Source organism: Anabrus simplex, chromosome 3, assembly GCF_040414725.1.
Source record: "Anabrus simplex isolate iqAnaSimp1 chromosome 3, ASM4041472v1, whole genome shotgun sequence".
Classification (NCBI taxonomy): Eukaryota; Metazoa; Arthropoda; class Insecta; order Orthoptera; family Tettigoniidae; genus Anabrus; species Anabrus simplex.
The window spans coordinates 82,605,181-82,632,446 of NC_090267.1; the positions used below are offsets into that span (position 1 = coordinate 82,605,181).

The 27,266-nt window shown below is 38.8% G+C and overlaps 1 protein-coding gene across 1 annotated transcript in view; it reads right to left on the bottom strand.

Annotated features, from left to right (window-relative positions):
• The window catches only part of LOC136865997 (E3 ubiquitin-protein ligase Mdm2), a 279,039-nt gene that overhangs the window by 46,922 nt on the left and 204,851 nt on the right, over nucleotides 1–27,266 (bottom strand). The window contains exon 7 of the mRNA XM_067142603.2: nucleotides 11,547–11,735. Within this exon, the coding sequence (XP_066998704.2) occupies nucleotides 11,547–11,735 (189 nt within the window). The remainder of the gene's footprint in view (nucleotides 1–11,546; nucleotides 11,736–27,266) is intronic.

A 27,266-nucleotide genomic window follows, 5' to 3' on the forward strand; every position in this document is an offset into this window, starting at 1 on the left:
GCTTCGAGGCACATTCATTATAGTTTGAAGTACAGACTCAATGGCATATAGACAAGACCCTACATTCTTCATATTGTTATGCTTTATGCTTTAAATGGCTGAAGAAGAGCTGAATATTGTTGCTGAAAAAATTTCTTGGTAGGACATAAAATGAAATTGTTCCTTACAAGATATTTTATGCGGGCCATAGTAGACAGGGTAGTTAAGACTAATGTGTCGTATGTTCTCCTTGTGAATACCCTCATCTTCCCCAAATTATTTTGAATATTTTCGATGGAGAGCAGAAATTAGTAAGTAGCCAATCGAGTCGCTCGCCATCAATTTCATTGCAAATGAATTCATTTTCCTTCCATGCTTCGTCTTACAAATATCATAGATGTTAAATCATTTTCTTAATGTGTGCAAGAAATTTTCTGTCACATGCAAGTTGTTTTTGTGTTTTAATTTTTCAGGACATACAATTTCCAGGTTTTTTAAACCAGCAGTCACTTCCTTGGAAAAAACAACTTTTGTCCTAGCCATATTCATCTTCTCCAAATTTGCTGGCTTCATTATTATTGTTTTCTGGAAAGGGTTATAGTGTTTCCATTCAGTTATCAATTCCTATTAAAAGCTGCGATCTTACATTCTTTATTATATGATTAGGGTAACAACAAAGAAATAATGACCTTTTATTATCAAATGGATGTATTATTTCATGCCTCAAAGAACCACATCCTTTACATAATTCTTCAAACATTGAAATATTAAATTGGTAATTATCAGTTACTATTCAAAGAACTTGAAAACCACATTCTTCAAATCCTTCAATGGCATATAATGTTAATTTTGTCAGCTGTTCTCCAAGTATTTAGAAAATGAAATAGAATAAAACCGATGCTTTACAAAACGTTGATAAGCCCTTGCATAGAATACACTGCAGTTTGTTAGCCAGTTTCTCTTCAATGCCCAATGCATCCATATTGACATCACTCATGCCGAGAAACGTGTACATGTTTTTCTGTATTGCAACTTCGCCATTTCATTAATAATGAGTGCCCCTACTTTATCATTTCCATGAATCAGTGACTTCACCTCCTCAAGCATTCTAGCTTTTCTTAGTGAAGTGATTACTGCCTTTCATTCTGAGTACCCAATATAGGTTTTCACCATTTTTGGGCAAATGCAAAATTTGCCAGTTTCTAGGAAGCCTGTAACTGGATGGACATCTCGACGACAGCAAAACACACAATTTCCTTGTGGCTTTATGGTATTTACATTTCTTTCTCCAGAGAGCTTACAATTTAATCAGTTAAAAAATTGCCTTTTAGATCTTCATGGTCAGCTTCCTTACATAGATTGATAAGTTGAGTTTCATAGCCATGTCAGTTTCGTTTTTCCTTCAATTTTGTGCCATTTATAAAGTGTTCTATCACCAATCCTGTTTACAATAGTAATAGATGACATCATGAGAACAGCAAAAGCAGCATATGGAGGAAGAGAAATGAACATGATGTTATTTGCAGATGATATTGTGATTTGGGGAGAAGACGACAGGAAGGTTCAAGAACAGTTGAATGTGGTGAATGGGAAGATTGAAGAATGTGGATTGAAAATATGTGCAGAAAAGAGTAAAACTCTTGTTATGACTAGAGGGGAGAAAGAAGGGAAAGGTCAGATTAGACTTGCAGACAAGCCCCTGAAAGTAGTGAAAATGTTTAAATACCTGGGGAGTGAATTAATGGAGAATGCTTGACTGGATGCTGAGATTGTAAAAGGATTCAAGCTGGAAGTTGTTTCTATCATAGTGTAAGAGACATGTTATGGGACAAAGATGTGTCAACGGAAGCAAAGGATACTATGTACAAGATGTATTACGTACCCATAACAACTTATTACGGAGCAGAAACTTGGACAATGACAAAGAAGGATGAGAGACGAATACAGGCAGCTGAAATGAAGTTCTTGAGGAGTATGATACAGAAGAGTAGAAGAGACAAAATAAGGAATGAGAAAATCCGGGAAGAAATTGGAGTGAAAAAATGAATGACAGAATAGAGAAGAGCCGACTAAGATGGTTTGGGCACATAAAGTGAATGAGCGACGAAAGAATGCCAAAAAAAGGTGATGGAAATGCAAATCCAGGGAAGGAGAGGCCGTGGACGACCAAGATTGAGATGGAGGTATACCATCCAACGCAGCATTATAGAAAGAAACCTGGATTGGGACACAGTGTTGGAGGAGGAGTGGTGGAAAGACTGAAGAGAGTGGAGAGGAACCGTATTCGCCCCTACCCGGCTACAGCTGGATAAAGGGAAATGATGACGATGATCATGATGATTATAAAGTGTGTAGGTTTATTATTAAAAGAAAAACTTACAAAACATTTAGATGAAGTGAACGGCATTACTAGTTACTGAGCAGTAAAATGGAGAACTGTTTGAGCACCCTATAGACAGTCTGGCGCTTCATTTTTCCGAACTCCTGGGCGCCAGAAAGAACCACTGTTTCTGGGTGTTCTGGTCTGTGTTTGGAGAGTGTGGAAATTTTTGACCCTCCTGTAAGAAGATACGAGGTCAGCTCTGGTTGAAATTCTGCATGTGATTGGTTGATGGTTTCGCTGTTCTGGAAGGGTGACATGTGCAAACTGGGCAGGGTTTATATCTTACAGACATAAAACTTCTTACAAAATTGTACAAAATATGTATATATTTTTGCTAGTTGCTTTACGTCGCACCAACACAGAGAGGTCTTATGACGAAGATGGGATAGGGAAGGGGTAGGACTGGGAAGGAAGCGGCCCTGGCCTTAATTAAGGTACAGCCCCAGCATTTGCCTGGTGTGAAAACGGGAAACCACGGAAAACCATCTTCAGGGCTGATGACAGTGGGGTTCGAACCCACTATCTCCCGGATGCAAGCTCACAGCTGTTCACCCCTAACCGCACGGCCAACTCGCCCGGTAAAAATAATTTAATCCTCCTAGTCAATACTATATATTTTTTACATCCAATTAAGACAAAAGTTCACACATAAATAGACATGTTTCAACCCGGCATTGGGTCATCCTCAGTAAGACATCATGAATTAAAAAACATAGGAGAGACTCAAAATGAAATGTTAATTAAAAAGTTTTTAAAAAGCATGATGAAAGTAAAAAAAACTGTGTAATGTTGATCATTAAAACAGTCTTGAGCTGGAAGTCATTCTGTTTCAATGCTTTTTGTTGTCCTTTGGTGTGGATCAACTGGTATCTATATACTGTTGGCTTAGTTTTTGTGTTCCGACATGGGGTAATGTACGTAAGCATTATTGAAGTTGAACCATCTCATTTTAGTCGGTAAAATGGACAATACAAATTGAATTAAGGTTGAAAAGTGACAACTAACAGGAACAACATTCAGATTAAGTTATGAAGAACGAAAATTAACTGAAGTTACGTGGCCTGCTTGTATCACCTGTGTTCTCTGATTATGGAGTCCAGCTCTCGACTGACTTGCTCCCGCAGTCGAGACGCAAGACATGTTGCTGCAAGGAAGTGGAGTAGGAAAATGGGGCAGGGCTTGTGGGAGAATGGGAGTATGTGGAATAATGGGGGCGGTGACAAACCGAGTGTAATAATTGCGAGTTCTTATGTTCCAGTTTTTTACTACAAATGATCAGAATACATTTTCCGATTACATGTTTGCAATGGCATACTTAAGGATTCTGGGTGTTAACGTCCCGTCATTGCAATAATTAGGGGAAGTACTGTACTGGAAAAGCGATTGGCGGTGAGCTTGCATAAGGGACCATCTTAGCATTTCATTCAGGTGATACTGTTCAGACAATCCTCAGAAATCATAAAGCAGAGTGTGGCACCAACTACTGGAAGGAGACAGCGCATTCTGACAACTCTACTTGAAGACAGGACGAGTTCGTCAAATGTTAATACTTGCAAAAGTCTACATTATGTCCAGGGTGAGATGTTTATTTTTTACTTTTTTTTTTCGATTGTATCGCCGAACAGCTTTTCGGCACTTCCCTCGGGTACTGTACAGTCACTGGGCTTTCAGGCAGGCATCAAAATTGCTCCTTCTCACACAAATTTAGTATTTTAATATTATCGTATATGACTCTTGCTTCCACACACGACTCATAGCTCAGTTCCTCTCCACATATCAGGCTACATGGCACGCTGAGCAAGGTTGTTTACGCTCTGCATCGAAATGAGAAGCGTAGTTCTTATACAGAAAAAAAGGGCCTTCCCCTTTATAGAGTTCCACTGCTCGACGTACCGCAACACTTAAAACTTTAAAGCCGCCATTATACATCAATTGTATTTAGAAGTTGTTTCTCTATCTAGAGATCCATTTTACTGTTTCACAACAAGACAACAACTTCAAGATTTTAATGTGTATATTCAAGATTTTAAACACATATCCAATTATGACTCAGCAGTAAAGCTTGGTTTTCCTTCTCACATCAGGATTAATCCAGACTATCATGTCTTAAAAACGTTACAACAAGAAGAATAATGTTTTTAAACTTTAATGTGGATTTTTCGTTAAGGACCATCTTACTTTTAAGTGTTACATCTGTCATTTGCGTGTCATATGTGTGAATATTGTCTCGTATATTTTGTTTTGTGCTTTTTAATGATCACCTGATGATGACATAAACATAGTGTCGAAACCGGTACCATATTAAACATGTTGTGATACATTGCACAATATAACTGTATTGTATTGAAAAGGTGGAACCCTTAAATTAACCATATCTTAACGTAATTCTCAGTTCAATACAGACCAGCCTTGAAGTTTTTAACTTTAAACGATTCAGCTTACCAATATGACTATGTTATCAAGACTAGAATACATGTTGCACCTTACATACGTAAGGCCATGGGAGGTTTTGGGATTGCCTATTACTGTTTTGGTCCTAATATAAGACTGAGAATTTCATGTTTTTGTGTTAAAATGTTATAAAACCACAATCATTAATTTTGGCACATTATTTAAAAAGTTTGTATCATTTCTTACTCGTACCAACTTGTCCAGCGAACGCGCATTCCAGCTGACCTCAAGATCACAAATAACAGTAATTTCTGAAGTCCCGGTGTTATTTTTTCTCTTTTATCAATTTGATTGTGAATAGTGACGGGCAGAATTGAATATAATACACTCGAGAACTTTTGAGAATTGATACTTATATTCGGAACCATATTCTCGAGTTACACATAACCTTTAAAAGTCGATGTAGGCCTAATTTACGCAACACAAGATTTCCATAAACTGACTACGAACAGTAGCCTCTATCGGTGACCAAATTACAACGGAAGATTAAAACAAGGGGTTTTGCCATCATGTCGGACGCTTCTGTACCTAACGTGCTTTATTTTATTAGATCAGACACTTACAAATTACCTGTGGCCGATTGTTGTTTGGTTTGACATTACCAGTATTAGATTTTTCAAAGAGTTTGGCTGATCAAAGTTGCTGAACTGAAAGAAGTTTCCACGGGAAGCTGATGAAGTTTTCCCGGTGAAAATGAATGTAAAGTTTCAAGATTTTAAAGCCGCGTACCGGTAATTAATGTTTGAAGCCGGCCCTGCGGTATAACTTGCCTGCCTCTCACCTGGAAAGCCTGCGTTCGATTCCTGGCCAGGTCAGGCATTTTTACCTGGATATGAGGACTGGTTCCAGGTTCACTCATTCTACGATTACCTTTAATTGAGGAGTTATCAAATAGTGAGACGGCAAACCCGGTCTAGAGAACCAGGAATAACGGCCGGGAGGATTCGTCACACTGACCATGCGTCACCTCGTAATCTGCATGCCTTTGGGCTCGCTTGGTAGGCAGAAGGCCATCTGAGGTTGTAGTTTGGTTAGGTTTGGTTTGGTTTAGGAGTGTTTGGAAGATTATAATTACACATATTTCATTTTTGTGATGTTTAGCCAAATTGTTGATGATTCATTGTTCCTGCATTTTCTGTTTTCCCATGTTGTACTTTTTTCTTTTTACGTGGTTCGTCCAAAAACGGAGAATCGAAGTTCCACTGTAATTCTAACAACACTTGATAATATATCATATATTGAAATATACAGTAATACAGTATCTTCAAGTTACCCTCACATACACAGTAAACCTTGGATTGCCAGCAACGTGTTGTGCGAGCGTTTTGAAAAACAAGAAATTCTTTTAAAATGAATCTAAGTTGATCGTTGAGCAAGGTTTTGTACTATGAGTAATACTGATCTACCTGCTGAGCGTAACTATGCCTTGCTCAAGTCAACATCCATAAGAGTATATACATATACATCCTACTATATACTATAGCACTGTAATCACGTGTGTGCATAATGTTATCTGTGTTCAAGTGTAGTGATTATTATTCACTAGCCTAACTTTACAGCATGAAGAAAAAGTAGCTGTCTTCAATTAATTGCACAATATTAGAAAAGAACAACTGAAAGTGTCTGGATGTAGCAAAAGGATTCACAAGAGTATCAAGGCAATGGCAGCTTATTCTAGAAGACAGAAAGTTGATTCTCATATGGTTAATTTTATACCAATACATATTTTTGAATCATGGAACAAATCACTTGCATTTCAATTTCTTCTCATGGTGACTTTACAACACAGATAGTGTTGGTGATGATGATACTTGTTTAAAGGGGCCTAACATCTAGGTCATCAGCCTGTAATGGTACAAAATGAGATGAAAAGAAATGACAAATTAAAAGCCCAAAGACATGCAGTGACCACAATTCAAGACGGACGGACGGACGGACGGATGGATTGGATGGATGGATTGGATGGATTGGATGGATGGATGGATTGATTGGATGGATGGATTGGATGGATGGGATGGATTGGATGGGATGGATGGGACGGGATGGGATGGGTGGATGGATGGCTGGGTGGATGGATATGAATTTTAAACGATCAGTGGAACCGACCCACAGTGCCTCACATGCACAAAAGCTGGCGTAGAACAATAGTATTACTGACCAAGGAACTGCTTCTATAGCACAATAATGAATCAATGATACTTGTAGTCGAAAGGGGTCAAAAATCCAAGTCAGCGGCCCATCATAATGGTACTTATGGCTAGGAAAATAGAACTATGGTATCTGTCATGTTGCTGTACTAATCGAAAGTAGTGCAAACTTGAGGTATTCCACACATTATGGTACTACTCACAGGTAATGTAATGAAAATGCGTATCACAGACCTATGGTGTTTCTCACATTGCGGCACCATTTACAGGCAACAAAAACATATGGTGTTCCCCACATAGGTGTACTAATCACAGGGACTCGTACTATCCCATGGTGTTCCTCACATAGTGGGTACTAATCATAGGCAAGTCAGACCCATGGTGTCGCTCATATAGTGGTACTAATCACAGGTACTGCAAAACCCAACCTGAATCACGCGCTCTTTACTAATCACAAACCTATTGTGAACCTAACATATTGGTACCACACGCAAGTAAAAGCGACCCATGGTGTTCCCTGCGTGACGGCACTAATTACAAGTAGTCTCATGGTTCTAATTCGATCATCCCCTGGTCTTATTACATGTGATAAAAATTATTTTTGATCCGTATTGATGATATTTGATTGGAATATTAACAATAAATTAATTTGAGCACCTAATCAATACAATAAGTCCTGTCTTTGTTGATTTACACTGACATGTTAACTAAAATGGTACATGTTTTGCCTTGTATATAGGCATCATTAGCCATTGCCTTAACCTTGAAATAAAATCAGGCACCTGATTTACATATAAATAAAATAAAACTAATTTTTAAAAGGCCTTGGAGAGATTTGAACTAAAATTAACATATAGTAAAAGACTTGTACAATGTTGGTTTTAAAGATATTGCAATGAGTGAGGAAAGTATTTGCAATATTGACATTAGAAGGCTACTTCTTCTTCTTCTTCTTCTTCTTCTTCTTCTTCTTCTTTTATGACCACATAGGATCACTTTAGTCAGTCCGTCGTTCAGGTCTCTTTGAAGGGATTGTTCGGGCTTTGCGGTCCTCCCAGTACTTCTTCAGACGCTCCGATCTTCGTGCCCTTTCCTCAGTTGAAAATGTGCGTGTTGTTGGTTTGTTTTGTGTAAGGGTAAAGCGGAGGTTTGTATTCTTGAGTTTTGTATTCAATTTTATCTTATTTTTGGTGTCTTCTGTTGTAAGGCCTATTTCCTTCAGATCCTCTCTTACTTCTCTGATCCATTTACATCCTGTTGTGGTATTTTTTGAGACGAGATTGTGTTGTACTAGTTGTTTCAGAAGTCTTGAGTCCTGCATCCTCATGATATGTCCAAAGAATCCCAGTCTCCTCTTACGCATAGTATCTGTAATGGGTTCTAGCTCTTTGTACACGACTTTGTTAGGTATTAACCGCCACTGTCCATCTTTCTGATATTTTTGGTTGATACAGGTTCTTCCAATCCTCCTTTCAATTTTCTGAAGTCTGTCAGTCTTTGATTGTTTATTCAGGTAAAAGAGTGTTTCTGCTGCATATGTAGCTTCCGGTTTTATAACTGTGTTGTAGTGTTTTATTTTTGAATTTATTGATAGACATTTCTTTTTGTAGATATCCCATGTTAATTTTTGTGCTTTAGCTAATCTATTTGTTCTTACTTGGATTGAGATTTTTTCATTTAAGTTATGTGTTATTACTTCTCCAAGATATTTAAACTGAGTTACTATTTTGATTTTATTACCATTTATGGTGACTTCTTTTAGCTGTGTTGGTTTTTGGGGCATAATTTCTGTTTTTTCAAATGATATTTTGAGGCCAATTTTATTTGCAATGTTTTGAAGTTCTGATATCTGGGTTTTTGCTTCTTTTATGTCCACTGCTAGTAATGCTAAATCGTCAGCAAAACCCAGGCAATTTGTTTTGATTTTTCGGCCAATCTTTATTTTGGGGGGACATTTTCTAAACCATTCCCTCATTACCATTTCTAGAGCACAGTTAAATAATAGTGGTGAGAGCCCATCTCCCTGCCGTAGTCCAGTTTTAATTTCAAATGTCTCTGATGTTTCACCTAGAAGGCTACTATTATAATTAAAATGAACAAAGCAACAGTCTTAAAAACAAGTGGTAAGATTGCTATAAAATTATGTTGACCGACCAGCGAATACAATTAGACAAAGACAATTTTTTTTTTTTTTGCTAGGGGCTTTACGTCGCGCCGACACAGATAGGTCTTATGGCGACGATGGGATAGGAAAGGCCTAGGAGTTGGAAGGAAGCGGCCGTGGCCTTAATTAAGGTACAGCCCCAGCATTTGCCTGGTGTGAAAATGGGAAACCACGGAAAACCATTTTCAGGGCTGCCGATAGTGGGATTCGAACCTACTATCTCCCGGATGCAAGCTCACAGCCGCCGACGAAAATGACGATTAAAATCGTATTATTCAAAAAATAATGTTGAATAAAATAATGTCGAAGGATAGTCAAGTGACCTATAATTATTGGTTTACATGAGATAAAAGTCGAATGTCAATGGCATATGGTTAAGTTGTGGTTCTCTTTGATGAAAAAATACATTATAGTTGAAGGTTGATGAATGATGTTTAAATTGGACCTCTATGGACCATCTCAATTTCATGTGATGCTAAAACGTTAAGAATATGGGTTTATTGACATTCTAGTCAAAAGGCTATGTGACAGTTGAATCTGTAAAAGGAAACCAGAAGCATGGTGTTAATTGTGTGAAAAAATTGTAATAAAATGTTTAATTGGAAATCGTGTACACTTACCATTTCTTGTTACGTTTGAGCTAAAAGTTATTGACGACTGTTGACTTCTTACTACAAGTGTTATAGCTGTAGGTTTGTGTTGGAGGGGGATCTGTTTGTGAAGGCGTGACTATGGGCTTGTTTGTAGTACTTGGAGGGGAGCTGCTATTGGTGGGAGAGAAAGAGGAAATAGTATTGCTGTGCGTATTGTAACGGTGAGATGCCGTTGGAGGGAGCGATATTAGAGTGGGTGTGGCTATGGGTCTATTGGTTGCATTTGAATTAGAGATACTGGCGGTGAGGGGAAGGGAGGGTAGTGTATTAGTTGTAGAGGAGGTGGGAGTGCTTATTGATTTGAGGTTGACCATTTTAAAGAATATATTGGTGAGGGAAATTGATTCTTGTAACAGAAATAAAATCTGTTCCTACAAGGGGCTTTTTTTAAAAATCAATAATGTCGTTTAAGTTCTTATTTTTGTTAAAATGCTGGTCGAGGAAAATGAATAAATTTTCGTATTCTGTCATGAGTTTACTTTTTTCTACTCTTTTGAGGATATGAAGGTCTTGGTGTCCCTCATGTGGTTGGCCATTGCGGAAAATTTATTGTCACATAGCCTTTTGACTAGAATGTCAATAAACCCATATTCTTAACAATGTTTTAGCATCGCATCAAATTGAGATGGTCAATAGAGGTCCAATTTAAACATCGTTCATCAATCTTCAACTATAACTTCATATTTTTTCATCAAAGTGAACCACAATTTCACCATGTGCCATTGACTTTCGACTTTTATCTCATGTAAACAAATCATTACAGGTCACTTGACTATCCTTCGACATTATTTTATTCAACGTTATTTTTTGAATAATACGATTTTAATCGTCATTTTCGTCTTTGTCCAATTGTAACCGCTGGTCGGTCAACATAATTTTGTAGCAATCTTACCACTTGTTTTTAAGACTGTTGCTTTGTTCATTTTAATTATAATAGTAGCCTTCTAATGTCAATATTGCAAATACTTTCCTCACTCATTGCAATATCTTTAAAACCAACATTGTACAAGTCTTTTACTATATGTTAATTTTAGTTCAAGTCTCTCCAAGGCTTTAAAAAAATTAGTTTTATTTTATTTATATGTAAATCAGGTGCCTGATTTTATTTCAAGGTTAAGGCAATGGCTGATGATGCCTATATACAAGGCGAAACATGTACCATTTCAGTTAACATGTCAATGTAAATCAACAAAGACAAGACTTACGATTTTAGTCGTCTCTTACGACAGGCAGGGGATACTGTGGATGTATTCATCGTATGTATCCCCCACCCACAGGGGGTTGTGTGTCTGGTCCGCGAGAGCGATTTTCTTTCGCTCAAGTCCGCCGGCAAGCCGGCTAGGACCCCCACCCCTCTATCCGCCACCTGGGATGCGCCATGTGGGAGTATCACCTCTCTTCCTGCTACGCCAGCGTAGTAGGTTCATGGAATTTGAATCTCTGTCTATATAGGACAGGAACATGCATAGGGACACATAATAGAACAAACACAACGGTAGGTCAACACCAGAAGGGGAAGCAATAGGGGAAAAAAAAAAAAAAGGAAAAAAAAAAGGAAAAAAAAAAAGGCCAACAAGAACAACCACATTTACATTCAAATATGTAGGTGCATTAGTTACCAATCTGATGAACTCAACTGTGAAGGATGATGGACTTCTTTTTCAGTTAAAAGACCTGCATTTTTTTCTCTAGCAGTTAACTATAGAATCATCTGATATACAAATCTGAAGGGCAGCACTGGTGTTATTTGAGATCAAAATTAAACTTACCCGCCAGCATTTCTCACAGAATCGGAAAAGAGGATTATTGTTCTTGTTTTTGCACTGGACACAAATCCAAAAGTCGTTCCTAAGCTCAGGATCACGTACAGGATCCGAGTCCGAATCTGAAGTGTCAGCAAACAGTCCCAGGTCTTCATCAATCACAGCTGCTATTACACCAGCAGTACGTATAAGATCCTATTAATAACACAGCACAATTTCATTGCGATTTCATAACCTGATTCAAATTCAAATTTATTTCCTTCACCTGAATTTTACCCTATGCTTAAGGATACAGTATAGATCAGTGGTTCTCAGACTGTGGTACGCGAACACCTAGGGGTAACGCCTGAGACTTTTAGTGGGTACGCGAGCATCCTAAGAAATATTGAAATATGGAAACAAATACGAAGGAAGTTAAATATAGAGACACGCTTGACGTGAAAGTTTCACCTGGACTACGACACACCAGAAAACTGGGTCACGCCACACAGGCACTCCTATCCCATTGAAATTTTGATGGTTCGCAATGTCTGAATTCCAGAATTAAGATCAAGAATTTTTCCTCCGCACTTTATAGTTTTTATTTTATTAATTTGATATTGAGGCTAAAATCTAGCATTCATACAAACTGGGCATCCTGTGTTACTTTAATATCATTGTATTATACTTGATACAGACAAAAACTCTTAAATTTCTTGTGATGTGTATTAAAAATGTATTTCATTTCACAATCTTGTCTTATTTATGATGTGTATTTAAAAATGGTTTATAATCAATTAAAAATGCATTAATAATTAGCCAAGTATTCACGCTTTTAATAATATGTTACTGGCTTTACGTTCCACTAATGGCATTTACGGTTTTCGGAGACGCCGGGGTGCCAGAAATGAGTCCCATGGAAGTTCTTTTACATGCCAGCAAATCTACCAACACGAGGCTGATGTATCTGAGCACCTTACCACTGGACTGAACCAGGATCGAACCTGCCAAGTTGGGGTCAGAAGGCCAGGGCCTCAACCGTCTGAGCCACTCAGTCTGGCATTCATATTTTTTAAACCTATCATTTAGGGATTCTTTTGTAGGGGTACACAGAACGTTTAGACATGAGTGAGGGGTACAATATCATAATAGTCTGAGAACCTCTGGTACAGCTCATACGTGAACTAGGATAACATATAGCTACATACATCATACTCTGAAATCTTCATAATTTGAAGTACACATACATTTTATTTTTGAAATGAAAAAGAATTTCCATGTAACAATGTAAAATTAACTCTTCAACAAACACAAAAAACAGCTCTATATTACAAATGTTTGTGTCTAATTTAAAATTTAATAATACACAGATGTACAAAGTAAAAAACATCATATGTTTACATCTACTGTACAAGGTATATTTGAAAATCATCATAATTCAATTAGAGAATATAATAGTTTGTTTGCTCATTTTTTAAATATTTTCTTGAATATGGAATATGACAGCAGTTTAATTTCCTGTGGGAGTTTATTGAAAAATATTACTCCCTTTTTGAAAGGATCCTGTCCAGAAAATTGTTTACCTTACTCTAAAATAGTTGTCTTGTCCTCTGGTTTCGTACTTATGTATGTTAGGTTGGTTACCACCTTTTGTGTGTTATACCTTACCAGTAAGATAACTTTAAATAATACAAACCATACAGTGTAAGGCTAAAATATTGTTTTGTTAAAAAGCAAGCCTATATGATACTCTCTGTCTCATTCCAAATACGGATCTTACAATTTTCTGCAGGATTCCAGTGATATAGAAGATATCTTGGATTCAGGAGATCAAATGCACTGTATCGCGACTGACCTTTCTAAAGCACTTGACAGGGTGGATCATGGGAGACTACTGGCAAAAATGAGCGCAACTGGACTAGACAAAAGAGTGACTGAATGGGTGGCTGTATTTCTAGAAAATATATCTCAGAGAATTAGAGTAGGCAAAGCTTTATCTGATCCTGTAATAATTAAGAGGGGAATTCCACAAGGCAGTATTATTGGACCTTCATGTTTTCTTATATATAAATATTATGAGTAAAGAAGTGGATTTAGATATAAGGCTTTTTGTGGATGATGTTATTCTGTATAAAGTAATAAATAAGTTACAAGATTGTGAGCCACTGCAAAATGACCTCGATAATATTGTCATATAGACAGCAGGCAATGGTATGATAAATAACGGGGTTAAAAGTCAGGTTGAGAGTTTCACAAATAGGAAAAGTCACATAAATACGATTGTAAATATTTTTTTTTTGCCAGTGGCTTTAAGTCGCGACACAGATAGGTCTTATGGCGACGATAGGTTAGGAAAAGCCTAGGAGTTGGAAGGAAGTGGCTGTGGCTTTAATTAAGGTACAGCCCCAGCATGAAAATGGGAAACCATGGAAAATCATCTTCAGGGTTGCCGACAGTGGAATTTGAACCCACTATCTCCCGGATGCAAGCTCACAGCTGCGCGCCCTGAACGCATGGCCAACTCGCCTGGTTAGTTGTAAATAAAAGGTACAGATGGTTGTAGTAAGGATGTAAAAGGAGAGGGCATATAAGTCTCTGATAAAACCCCAACTAGAGTATGGCTCCAAGGGACCCCCACCAGGATTACTTGATTCTAGAACTGGAAAAAAAAATCAAAGAAAGGCAGCTCGATTTGTTCTGGGTGATTTCTGACAAAAGAGTAGCGTTACAAAAATGTTGCAAAGTTTGGGCTGGGAAGACTTGGGAGAAAGAAGACGAGCTGCTCGACTAAGTGGTGTGTTGATAAAGAGGTTGATTCCCACTACATTGGTATTAAGTGGTATGTTCCAAGCTGTCAGCGGAGAGATGGCGTGGAATGACATTAGTAGACAAATAAGTTTGAGTGGTGTAGGATAGATCACAATATGAAGATTAAGTTGGAATTCAAGAGGCCAAATTGGGGCAAATATTTGTTTATAGGAAGGGGAGTTAGGGACTGGAATAACTTACCAAGGGAGATGATCAATAAATTTCCAATTTCTTTGAGATCATTTAAAAAATACGAAAACAACAAGTAGGGAATCTGCCACCTGGGCGACTGCACTAAATGTAGATCAGTATTGATTTATTTATTTATTTATTTATTTATTTATTTATTTATTTATTTATTTGATTGTAATTTGAATAACCTGTCCATGTGACTATGTGCTGTGCCTACCCATATTTTAATACCATATGACAAATGAAAATATATTATTAAACCATAATATGTTGCATGCCAGGCCTGTGGTAGCTGCTTTCGGTACTTCCTGGAAGGGACTAGTGAATCAGCTGACAGGGCACTTCCAGCTGGCCTGGAGGGCATGGCTGATATTTTCGTCTATTGCTCTCGTCGGCTTGCTTACCTGCGAGTTTCTTGGAGATTCAACGGGAATATTCCACCTCTACCCACCTTGCGAATGTTCTGGTTCCCATCGCCCGAGCTATGAAAAGAAAGGCTAGCCACGGACAGTTTTGGGCTTCACGGTGGAGTAAGAGTTGGTACTAGACTCGAAGTCAGTGTTGGACTCCGTGGTGAAGTCAGTGTGACACTCAGTGTGTTGGTGTTCGGTGGCTGGACTGAGGGTGACAGAGGTGTGAACTGTTGTTACTGTCCCACCGAATTCTGAATGAGGAGCTGTTGTTGATATCGGTGTCCAAAGACTAGCTCCATTGGAGACAGGCACACAGAATGGAAGACTGTACTACATGAGAGTACTGTGTGTGTGGGTATTTTTGTGGACTGAGGATCGCCCCGTGAGTCAGCGAGGGAAGCCACTATCGTGAGTGTGAGGGTAATTGGACATGTCTTAATATGCACTGTTGTATCGTCCTACTGTTGAATACAGTTGTACACTCAATGTGACTGTGTGAATTACTGGACTGTCTCTGGATTTGAACCAAGGAACAGTCAGTCACCGTGTGTTGAGTGGCCCATAGACGTGTGTTCAGATCCAGCGGTCTACACACACCAGCTGTATGAGGTGATTAGACTCAGTGAAGAAAGTCAGGATTATAGGTGTCTGCAGGTAATTCCAAACGGCCAGGACTCCCTGGTGTGTGTAAAATTAATCAATCAATCAATCAATCAATCAATCAATCAATCAATCAATCAATCAATCAATCAATCAATCAATCAATCAATCAATCAATCAACAATGATCTGCATTTAGGACAGTCATCCAGATGGCAGATTCCGTATCTGTTGTTTTCCTAGCCTTTTCTTAAATGATTGCAAAGAAATTGGAAATTTATTGAACATCTCCCTTGGTAAGTTATTCCAATCCTTAACTCCCCGTCTTATAAATGAACACTTGCCCCAATTTGTCCTCTTCAATTCCAACTTTATCTTCATACTGTGATCTTTCCTACTTTTAAAAACACCACTCAAACTTATTCGTCTACTGATGTCTCTCCACGCCATCTGTCCACCGACAGGTCGAAACATATCACTCAGATGAGCAGCTCGTCTCCTTTCTTCCCAGTCATCAAAGCCAAAACTTTGCAACATTTTTGTAACACTTCTCTTTTGTCGGAAATCACCCAGAACAATTCGAGCGGACTTTTTTCCAATTCTCGAATCAAGTAATCCTGGTGAGGGTCCCATACAGTGGAACTTATATGTCCTCTCCATTACATCCTTACTACAACCCCTAAATACCCTCATAACCAGGGCCCAGATTTCAATGACCTGTCATCTTTTAATTGATGCGTCATAGAAGTTGCTAAGTTATGTGCAAATCCTGTTCATGGCCCCCAGATTACAGAAATGCGTATTTATTAAGTCATTTTTTTCATTTTTTTTTGAAGTATTTGATTTTTAGGTCATTTTTGCTTTTTGTATCATTATTTTGTCATTTTTAATTATTTTTCTTATTGGTTATTTTTAAATAAGAATTCACGTTTTATGTCATCAACCAACCAGTTCCTATATCTTGACATACTTGAAGATTTACGTGATGGTTCATCTTCGAAAGTTTCTGCACTCAGTTGTGAGCTGAGTACATAGCTTTGTACGTCCCTCACCTTTCTGTCTTAACAGGAGGTGAGAGCTAAGCTATTCTTGGGTGACCTTCAGATGAGGGCTAAGCCTTTATCAGTTCACTAGGGAAGTGTGTTCACAGTGTGAGGTCAGCAGTGAGGTATTTCTGCCAATGTACTCTATTTCCTTGTTCCTTCAGGTCAGTTTTGGTTGTACAGTTTGTAGATGTCTGTTGCGTGTAACCATTTTGAGTGCGTGTTAAAATGCCAAAGGTAAAACCATTCAAGGCAGGTCATTTGAGACAAATCGTCTCTGAAAAATGATTCACTGTTCAACAGCACGTCAGTCGCGACAAACATCCTGGTGAGGGTCCCATACAGTGGAACTTATATGCCCTCTCCTTTACATACTTACTACAACCCCTAAATACCCTCATAACCAGGGCCGGATTTCAATGACATGTCATCTTTTAATTGATGCGTCATAGACAAACGATATTCAGAATATAAGCAGAAAGAAAAGTACTCAACAGTTACTCATGCAAAACGCATCATCAAGCAAAGGTACAACCTCAGTCTTTTTTAACGTACTGTGTGAAGTTTTTGTCACAGCAAATATTCCTCTTCATTAACTACAGTCAAACCTGACTTATACGTATATCAAGGGGAAGAGGAAAAATTACTTAGAAATCAGACTTAGGCAATACATCACATATTTACATATTTACTTTACCAGTTCCTATATCTTGACATACTTGAAGATTTACGTGAAGGTTCATCTTCGAAAGTTTCTGCACTCAGTTGTGAGCTGAGTACATAGCTTTGTACGTCCCTCACCTTTCTGTCTTAACAGAAGGTGAGAGCTAAGCTATTCTAGGGTGACCTTCAGATGAGGGCTAAGCCTTTATCAGTTCACTAGGGAAGTGTGTTCACAGTGTGAGGTCAGCAGTGAGGTTTTTCTGCCAATGTACTCTATTTCCTTGTTCCTATCAGGTCAGTTTTAGTCGTACAGTTTGTAGATGTCTGTTGTGCGTAACCATTTCGAGTGCGTGTTAAAATGCCAAAGATAAAACCATTCAAGGCAGGTCATTTGAGACAAATCGTCTCTGAAAAATGATTCACTGTTCAACAGCACGTCAGTCGCGACAAACATCCTGGTGAGGGTCCCATACAGTGGAACTTATATGCCCTCTCCTTTACATACTTACTACAACCCCTAAATACCCTCATAACCAGGGCCGGATTTCAATGACATGTCATCTTTTAATTGATGCATCATAGACAAACGGTATTCAGAATATAAGCAGAAAGAAAAGTACCTGACTTATACATATATCAAGGGGAAGAGGAAAAATTACTTAGAATCACTTAGAAATCAGACTTAGGCAATACATCACATATTCACTGAAAAATCAATGGAATAGGCCTAGATGTGTAAATTCTTGCAAATAATAAATACATTAAGACAGAAAATATTATTCTGAACTTGATTCAGATAGTTTGGCTTGTTTCACTTTTCTTGCATTAAGAGACCTTCTTTCGCAAAGTTAGTAATGAATTCAACTTTTCGCACTAATGTAACGCATTAGTTACACACATCAACTGCACTTAACACTTCACTCAGTTCAGGTATTTCAAGATTCAAGTCGTTATCTCCATCTCCAGTGTCCCTATCGCTTGTAGCTGGTCCATCACCACCTCGTTGTTGGCATACATCAGCAATAATCTCTTTATCCGGTAGTTCTCCACATACAGCCAGATCATCATCGAAATGCACAAATGTATCGAATTCCACACCCTCCGGTAACGTCAGCTCATTGCCAGACAAAACTTTGTCCCCATAATCAGGATTAGAGGCAGCCTCTTTTAGTAAGACACCAGCTTTGCGGAAACAGTTCTGATTGTGGAGGATGACATCTGCTTCCAGGCAGCCGAAATAAAGTCCATGGCTTGTAGCAAATTAATGGAGAGATTAATTTCCTGCATCACTCAGTGTTATTAAATGTTGAACCAGCATTTTTCTATAACACGCTTGGAAATTTGCAATGATGCCCAAATCAAGTCGTTGTAGAACACTAGCACAGTTAGGAGGGAAAAATTCCACTCGGACATTGCCCAGGATTTGAGGTGGATGTGCTGCAAATTGATCCATAAGAAGGAGGAGATTCTTCTGTTTCTTTTTCATTTTAATGTTGAGTTTTTTTAACCACTGTTCCATTAGAAGCATAGTCATTCAAGTATTTCTGTTGGATTCATATTCCGCAGGTTTTGTTTTAGCACTCTTAAAACACCTCGGATTCTTCGATTTTCCTATCACAAGAGGAGGAAGTTTGTCAAATTCATCTGCACTGGTGGTGAGAAGTACTGTTACACAAATTTTACTTTTCTTCCCTCCATGCCATGAGTCACCTTTTTCAGCTAATGTTTTATTAGGAAGAGGATTGTAGAATAGGCTGGTCTCATTACAATTGTAGAGGTTTGGAGGCTGATAATCGCTTAAGAAACCCGGCAGAACCTCTTCTTTCAGGTGTTGCACCATGACGTTGTCCACAGCTTTTGAGTCACCACAAATTGTTCTCCCTGTGATTCCATGATGATCATTAAATCCTTGCATCCATCCTGATGAAGCCTTGATATCAGCAGTGATACTCAACATTTTAGCTAAATCTATTGCCTTTGCCTTCAGCATGTCTCCACTAATTGGTAGAGCTGCAGCCCGCTTTTGCTGGAACCATGTGAAAAGTGCTTTCTCCAAATCGACGTCCCTTCTTCTTGCTGACGGCTGCGCTTTGCTGATTTTGAACCCCGTTTTAAGAACTCATCCAAAATAACATTTCTTTACTGATGACTGTACATAGCATGGTATAAACAATCCCTAAGTCTGAAGCAATTTCAGTTTTTGTTTTGTGTGGATTAACGTCCACTTCTCCTATATATTTTACATTTTAATCTAGGGTATAACTTTTCACTTTTCTGTTTTCTAAGGCTAATCAAAACCAAACCGGGCGAGTTGGCCATGCGCGTAGAGGCGCGCGGCTGTGAGCTTGCATCCGGGAGATAGTAGGTTCGAATCCCACTATTGGCAGCCCTGAAGATGGTTTTCCGTGGTTTCCCATTTTCACACCAGGCAAATGCTGGGGCTGTACCTTAATTAAGGCCACGGCCGCTTCCTTCCAACTTCCAGGTCTTTCCTATCCCATCGTTGCCATAAGACCTATCTATGTCGGTGCGACGTAAAGCCCCTAGCAAAAAAAAATTAAAATCAAAACCAAGTGAATGACAAAACTACTGTTCAACAGTAATCACCAGATACCGGCACCGTGGACATTTTACTTCTCCGTTGTTCCTACGAAAGAAATTCTCATATTCAAACATATTTACTATATTTTCTTTTGTTTCTGCACTGAAACCGCCCACTTTACTTGTAGAGGAGGAGCGAAGGGGACTCACTCGTTTGGCCTTTGTTGAGCCGCCAGTAAGTAAGGGTCAACAATGTCACTCTGCGAAACTCTTTGTGTTCTGTTTTCAGTACCGAAACCCGACCGCTCTACTTTCGCCTATGCCGACAAGGAGGAAACTTTGTAAATACAGTAGTTTCTTTTAAAAAGCACGTGCTCATTATAATTATGCAAAACTCAGGAATATTTCACTGACACTTAATATGTATAACAGCGAATTACGTATAAATGGATTACGTATAAATAAGGTTTAATTAACATGCTTTCAAATTATAATTTACCGGGTCCTAAAGGAAATTACGTACAAATACGAATTACGTAGAACAGAGTTACGTACAAAGCAGGTTCAACTGTATTCCTGAATTAAGGCAATTCCTAGCACGGTATACAGGTCATTCCATTCCGGACGAATCTACGCTAAGGAAAAATTACATACAGTACCGCTCTGCTGTGAAAAAAAAACTTCGAAGAATACGGGAAAGAACAAGCGGAAAGAATTTTGTCTCAGTGGATGAAACTACCGATGTTGAAGGTCATTGCGTAGCTAATGTAATTGTAGGAACCCTGGAAATAGATAATCCCAGAGAAATATTTTTGCTAACTTCTGAAATCCTAGAATCTGTCAATCATTCTACAATATGTCAAATGTTTTACAGGACCATGGGTCTGCTGTGGCCTGACGGTGTGAGGTACGATGATGTTTCACTTTTCGTGACCAATGCCACGCCTTACGCAGTTAAAGCTGGTAAAGCTAAAAGCTTTTCATTCAACAACAGTGCACGTAACTTGTCGAGCTCATGCTTTCCACAGAGTGGCAAAAGACGCGAGGGAGAATTTTCCTGACATTGTTAGACTTGTGTCGCTGGTAAAAAAAGGTATTTACCAAGGCCCCATTGCGCAGGAAACTGTTTAAGTCACTAGCTCCCGATATCCCACTACCTCCGCAGCCTGTAGTCACACATTGGGGTACGTGGATCAATGCGTGCGAGTACTACATCGACAACTTTTTAGCAGTGAAGCTAGTGATAAACTCCCTAGAAGCCCAAGACGCCAGGGCTATCGAAATCGCCCAAGAGATGTTTCCAGCTGACGATGTGCAGGGTAAGTTGGCATATATTAAGGCAAATTTTAGTTCTGTGCCGTCAGCTATTACACGACTTCAGAAGAGAGGTGTGACAATCGAACATGCGAAAGCTTTGGTGAGAGCAACGTACGAAGCTTTGGAAAATGTGCGTGGTGAAGTTGGCGAGCCGGTATTTAGGAAATTAAAATCTGTTCTTTATAAAAACATAAGATATAAGGTTTTGTGCTCAGTCATCCGGATACTCACTGGGACAAATTTCAGTGTAGTGGATATTGAAGAAGAGATGTCACCAAATGATTTAGCGCACTTCAAGTACGCACCTCTCGCATCTGTGGACATCAAAAGGAGCTTTTCGATGTACAAGAACGTTTTGGCCGACAATCAATGTTCTTTTTCCTTCAAGAATCCATGGATGGTCAGTTATCTACTGCAACACGGTCTGAGATAAATATTAAAACCTACATAATATGGCATTATATATAGCTTTACAGTTAAATATGCAACCGACGGCGATTACGATTATAGGAACGTTGTTTTCCTTTTCAGATCATTTCTCTTTACGGAGTACCTGGTGTCAGAAGATCTTCGTATGGGTACATTTTGTTTCTAAGGAAAACCAGAATGCCAAAACAAAGAACCAACATATTGCTATGTAAAAATTAGAGAAAATATCAATCATCAATATTGTTCATATCTAGAAATGTATATAATTTAGTTTCAAACAATAAATACTTGGGATTTTTAGGTCATGTTTTGTTTGTTTTAGGACATTATTTGATCATTTTAAGGTCATTTTTTAGCATTTTTAGGTCAACAAAATCCGGACCTCTGCTCATAACAATGTGCAGAGATCTTCACCCTTTATTTACAATATTGTTTATGTGATTACACCAATGAAGCTCATTCTTTATATTAACACCTAGGTACTTACAATGATCCCCATATGGAAATTTCACCCCAGCAAAACACAGTAATTAAACCCAAGAGGACTTTTCTTTTTAGTGAAACTCACAACCTGACTTTTTTAACACCGTTTATCATCATACCACTGCTTGCTGTCCATCTCACAACATTGTAGAGGTCTTTTTGCGGTGCTTACGATCTTTTAACTTATTTATTACCCCTACATTATAACATCATCCACAAAAAGCATAACTGCCAACTTCACAAAACCACATATCAGATTTTGATATGAAAATCAGGAGATACTGGTCAAAACTGCTTATTCTACATATCTTGCACAATACAGGAGTACTATGGTATATATTGTAAGACTTATCAAAACCCAACTGTTGCTGTATGAGGCTACAAGGCTAAAAATTACACATCTCTATTCCCTCACAGCACGTATGTGAGTGAGATGATAGGTCTCTGATAAGCCTTCCGAAGATAGTATGAACTCCTGTTCCACATGTGTGAATCAGTCATGCACTTAGATGCCATTACTTAGCAAATGCATAGATTAATACCGTATATTGCATCACGTGCCTATGCAAAGCGAAATGCTATTTTTATCAAGTAATAAATTAAAATTCACCAGAATTGTCTCCAAATGGCTCCTAAAATCCTTAGAAAGTCACTATTCGCTATCTTTGAAATTCTGCCACTAAATTACTAAAAATAGACTCCAGATTTAGCGAACACTCTCTAGAATCGACTAAAATTATGTGAACGGACACGAACATAGCACGTGAGAACGAGAAATTGACAATAGATATATGTGTCGTGATATACAGGTTTCAACAGACATTGCACATTCGTGCACATTTCTCATATTAATAAACCTTTATATTTCATTTGAAAGTGGCCAATGAGTAAAGAACTTCCAGCCATTGGCGTACAAAGCTGAAATGGCGGAATTTGAGAACAAATGTTCACCAAAAAACAAGCTAAAATTGGGAGAAATAATAGAATAATCGTGTCACAACCACGTATTGTGACATGCCCTCTCATATCTGTGCCAGGCAAACGGACAGGATTGAGTCTCAAATCCGCGACCTCCAAGATTGAGAAGATTGGAAGCAATGGTCTAGAACTTAAGTGAATGTATAACAGTGGAAAGAAGTGACAGTGCTTTGAATAATTGAGTGATAATTTTATTTGACTGGAAATTCAAAATATTCAAGGCATATAATTCAATACAATTTTAACAGAAAGCGAAGTTTAGTGGAAGTGAGGCCACTGTGTGTGCAACATTGTGAAATATCCGACAGCATGGCGCCAATGTTGAAACAGAAACACAATAGAAAGCCTGACGGTAGTTCGAGAAATGAGTGGAAAGCAATATCACACAGGCCAACACAGTGATTTTAACACATTAGAAATACTTTGTTCTAGTGTTCCACAACACTCCCCATTAGTTTAGTGGGAGGAACACGTGAGCCAATCAGACTGAGACACAAAAGAACTCTGTGGTAGTAGGGGATGATATTTGAGAAAGCACGAACTAAGCATATAAGCAAATTTTGGGAGAGTCGGGGAGAATATGTCCAGTTACTGTGTAACACGTGTTGTGGCAGTATGGCACAGGGAGAGTCTAGAGAGAACTGATCCAGCTACCATGAGTTACGAACTGTGGCAGCAAGCCACAGAGATCGAAAGAGAGCACCGACCCAACTGCTAGAAAGACTCAAGTAATGGTAGCATGCCATTATAATCAGCAACGCATAATTAACCTGCAACCAGTAGTGAAGAGAAATTAATCAGAGTTGACTGATGACGGTATATGAACGTGCCGAGTTCGAGTTTCTGGATCTGCATTTCCACTTCAACTAGTCATCACAGCATCTCAGAGAGAAGAATCAAGAGAGAAGACAGAAGAAGGAGAAGACAGACGACTCTTGAACACAAGCTAAGCATTCACCAAGATTCTAAATTCTTTTGGCATTTGTAAAGCAACGCGTGTAGAGAGAATTTGAGAGGACAAGGACTTGAGAAAAACCTATCTCAGACTAAGTTTGTACATATTTATAAAATACTTGTAATAATGTACAGATGTTTTTAAGTAATACAGGTGATGGGAGTTGTTAGTGAATGGGAAGTGTAGCATTGTCATTGCTTCGTGTAAGCTCCTAAAAAAAACTGAACCCATGTCTCCAACCTATCCAGTACTTAGGATCACGACAGGTGGACTTAAAATCATTGGTGTTAGATTGTGAGGTGTATTTGCTTTAGTATTATTCTGTGTTACTTATTTTGCGATCGCCGAAGTACGATACTTGGTGATCCGCTATTTTAAGTTAACTGATAATTATTTTGGATTGTGTTATAGAGCAACGAATCGTGAATCGAGAATTCCTCACTGGCGTAGGAAAGGAAGGAGAGTTTCAGAGTCACTCAGCAGCACTGGAATAAGGAATAGCGGAGTTAAACCCAGTTCCAGAGTCCGGCGGTCATCAAGTAGGGTGAGTTGAACAGCTCATTATGGAATGGTCTACTAGATCTAACAGCCCAGATCCCAGTAATGTTGAGGAGCACATAGGATTAGTGCATGAAAGTCCTTATTTATCTGTAACAGTGCCTCTTAGATTGATGGGTACTGAATTTGATGGTACGCAAGCTGCCAGACTGTGCAAATTTTGTAAGAATGTGGAGACTGCATTAGAGCTGGTTAGACCAGGTAATTATGATTTGTTTTACAAACTAATTTTGACTAAAATTAATAAGGAAGCTCGTAGTAAATTGTTGATGCAAATTGATGTGCGTACTTGGGAGTAGATAAAAGTCGCCTTCGAAAAATTCTGTAGATTTTTATGCTAGTCAATTGTTTGCTGCTAGGCAAGATGTAGGCGAATCGGTAGCTTAGTGGGCGCATAGAATAGACCAGATGGGAACGGAGTCGTGAAACACTACGGTGCAGGGAGAAACACCCGTAGCCAACGAGCACAAGGCACGCTTAATCCGAAAGCTCGTGAAAGCTAGTTTCGAACAGGGTTTGCGCTATGAGCAAATTCAAAGTTTAATTAAAAGCCAAAACGCACAAACTCTTGAGCAGGCTATAGATATTGCACGCGAGAAAGAGACAGCTATAATAGCCAGTAGGGCTAAACAACAAATGATAGGTCAAGTGAGCCGACTGACAGAGTTCCGGCCAAAGCCGAGACCCCAGGTGTCGCAGCCACCTAGGCCTAGTAGCCAAAAAATTTATGGAAGGGCTAAAGTGCGAGTGATCTGCTATAATTGTAACCAGGAAGGACACATAATATGAGTGTAAGGTTTCAAAAACCCGCAAAAAGAAGCCCCCATTGTGCAGACATTGTAATAGGACGGGTCATATGGAGAAAGAGTGTAGGATTAAACACAGAGATAAAGTAAAAGATGGGTTACACGAAGTTAAGGTTTGTGCCATAATCCGCTGCTATAATTAGATGGGACACAAACAGTCCGAGTGCTGGGAGTAGCAAAGACAAGCAGGCGAAAGGAAGTGTTTTACCTGCGGTCGCAAAGGTTACTTGCAACGAACCTTCTGGTTCAATAAGACAGAAAATGCTTCTCTTAATACACAGAGTAACTATTAGGGTAACGTCTTCATAAACATCTAAACAAGTAGAACAGAGGGGAAGCAAACCAAGTGATAAAGAGTTAAACAAAAAAGGGACTGCCAAATCGGGCTAAAGAGCGTGTCCCAAGAATTAGGAGGCCCGTGGAGGAGTGAAGCCAATGAAGTGAAAGGAAAGTCACGCACCCTACCACAGTGTGATGGTAATGCTCATAATAAGCATAATAGGAGTGATAATAAGAGTGATCATGAGAGCATTCAGTTAGCGAGTAATTTGGAGCAGTCCCAAAGGGAACATGACCAGACCGGATCCATAGAGGTATATGCCAAAGGGCGGAGAAGGCCTTACCGTTTTCTTGTGGACACGGGGACCGATGTGAGCCTCTTACAAGAAAAGACTGTGCAAAAGGGAGACATAAATTATCGCAAACCAACCATAGAATTGTATGGGGTAAGAAGACGAACCTCACGCACTAAGGGAAGTGTCGCCCTGAATAAATGAAACTCTTCTCCCGAATTTTATGTTGTAGGGGACGAATTTCGACTGTCAGTGGATGGTTTGATAGGGAGAGATCTCTTACAAGAAAGTGTAAATCATGATGGTTATGTAGAGATCTTAGAAAGAAGATCTTCAATGGGACCGAGTATGCGAGAAATGGGTAGGATAACAGTATCCCATAATAATTTCCCAAACACTGTAATGGCCAGAATAGAAGTCGGGTGTCAGGTAAAGAGAATCTACTTCAATTTTGTGCCACACTAAGTTACCTTTACGTTGTACCTTCCGACATCGCGTTCTTTATCAATGTGACAGATTAGTCTAACTGTTTGATATTCTCAAACATGAAGTGTAGTTCATCCCTATTAGACAGATGGCACCTCTTGTTATGAAGGATTGCCGAAGCATTTCTTTCTTAATGTTCTTTGATTCTTTTACTCTCTGAGATAGAGGCAAAAAAATGGCTTGGATTCAAAAGATGGAGGCATTGGGCTATAATACAATTCGTTTTGTTTTTAACCGGTATTTTAAACGGATTCATTATTTGCCCAGTATGACTCTCTATTTTGAGTCAATGTATATGATTAAATAGAATCTACGCATTCTACTCCTCATGTTTTCAGGTATTTAGCTCATTGCTCATTTTTCATTTCTTGGCTTGCCATAGTTATGCTTGTCTTGTATGCTGAGAGGTCCATGTTCTGTACATTATTCACTATTTGCTAAAGACTTTTTCAATGTCTTTCATTTTCTTCACGTCTGCTTGGTGTGCATTAATCCCTATGTAGGGGCGGAAGATAATACTGATCCATTTGATCTGTGTGGATGATGAGTTTGTTTGTGATTTTGGTTGGAGACATTTTATTATTCTCTTTGGCTGCGACGTCTGGCTTGAGCTTATGTTCTGTTAAAATGGCTTAACGCTAATGCTGTGCATTTCATGTTTGCCTTTTAGGGTTTTTATTCTACCATGCATATTTGGTGTGTGTGTGTGTGTGTGTGTGTGCGCGCGCGTGCATGTGTGTGTGTGCGTGTGTGTGTGTGGCGCGCGCGTGATTGCTGGATCTGTGTTATTTTTCGGTATCTTGCAGATGTCGCTTTATTACTAATGTTTATTCACTTTATCTTACTATTATTCTCGGCTTATCTGCCTGTTTATTTGCCTATTTTCAGGATTTTAGTCTTAATT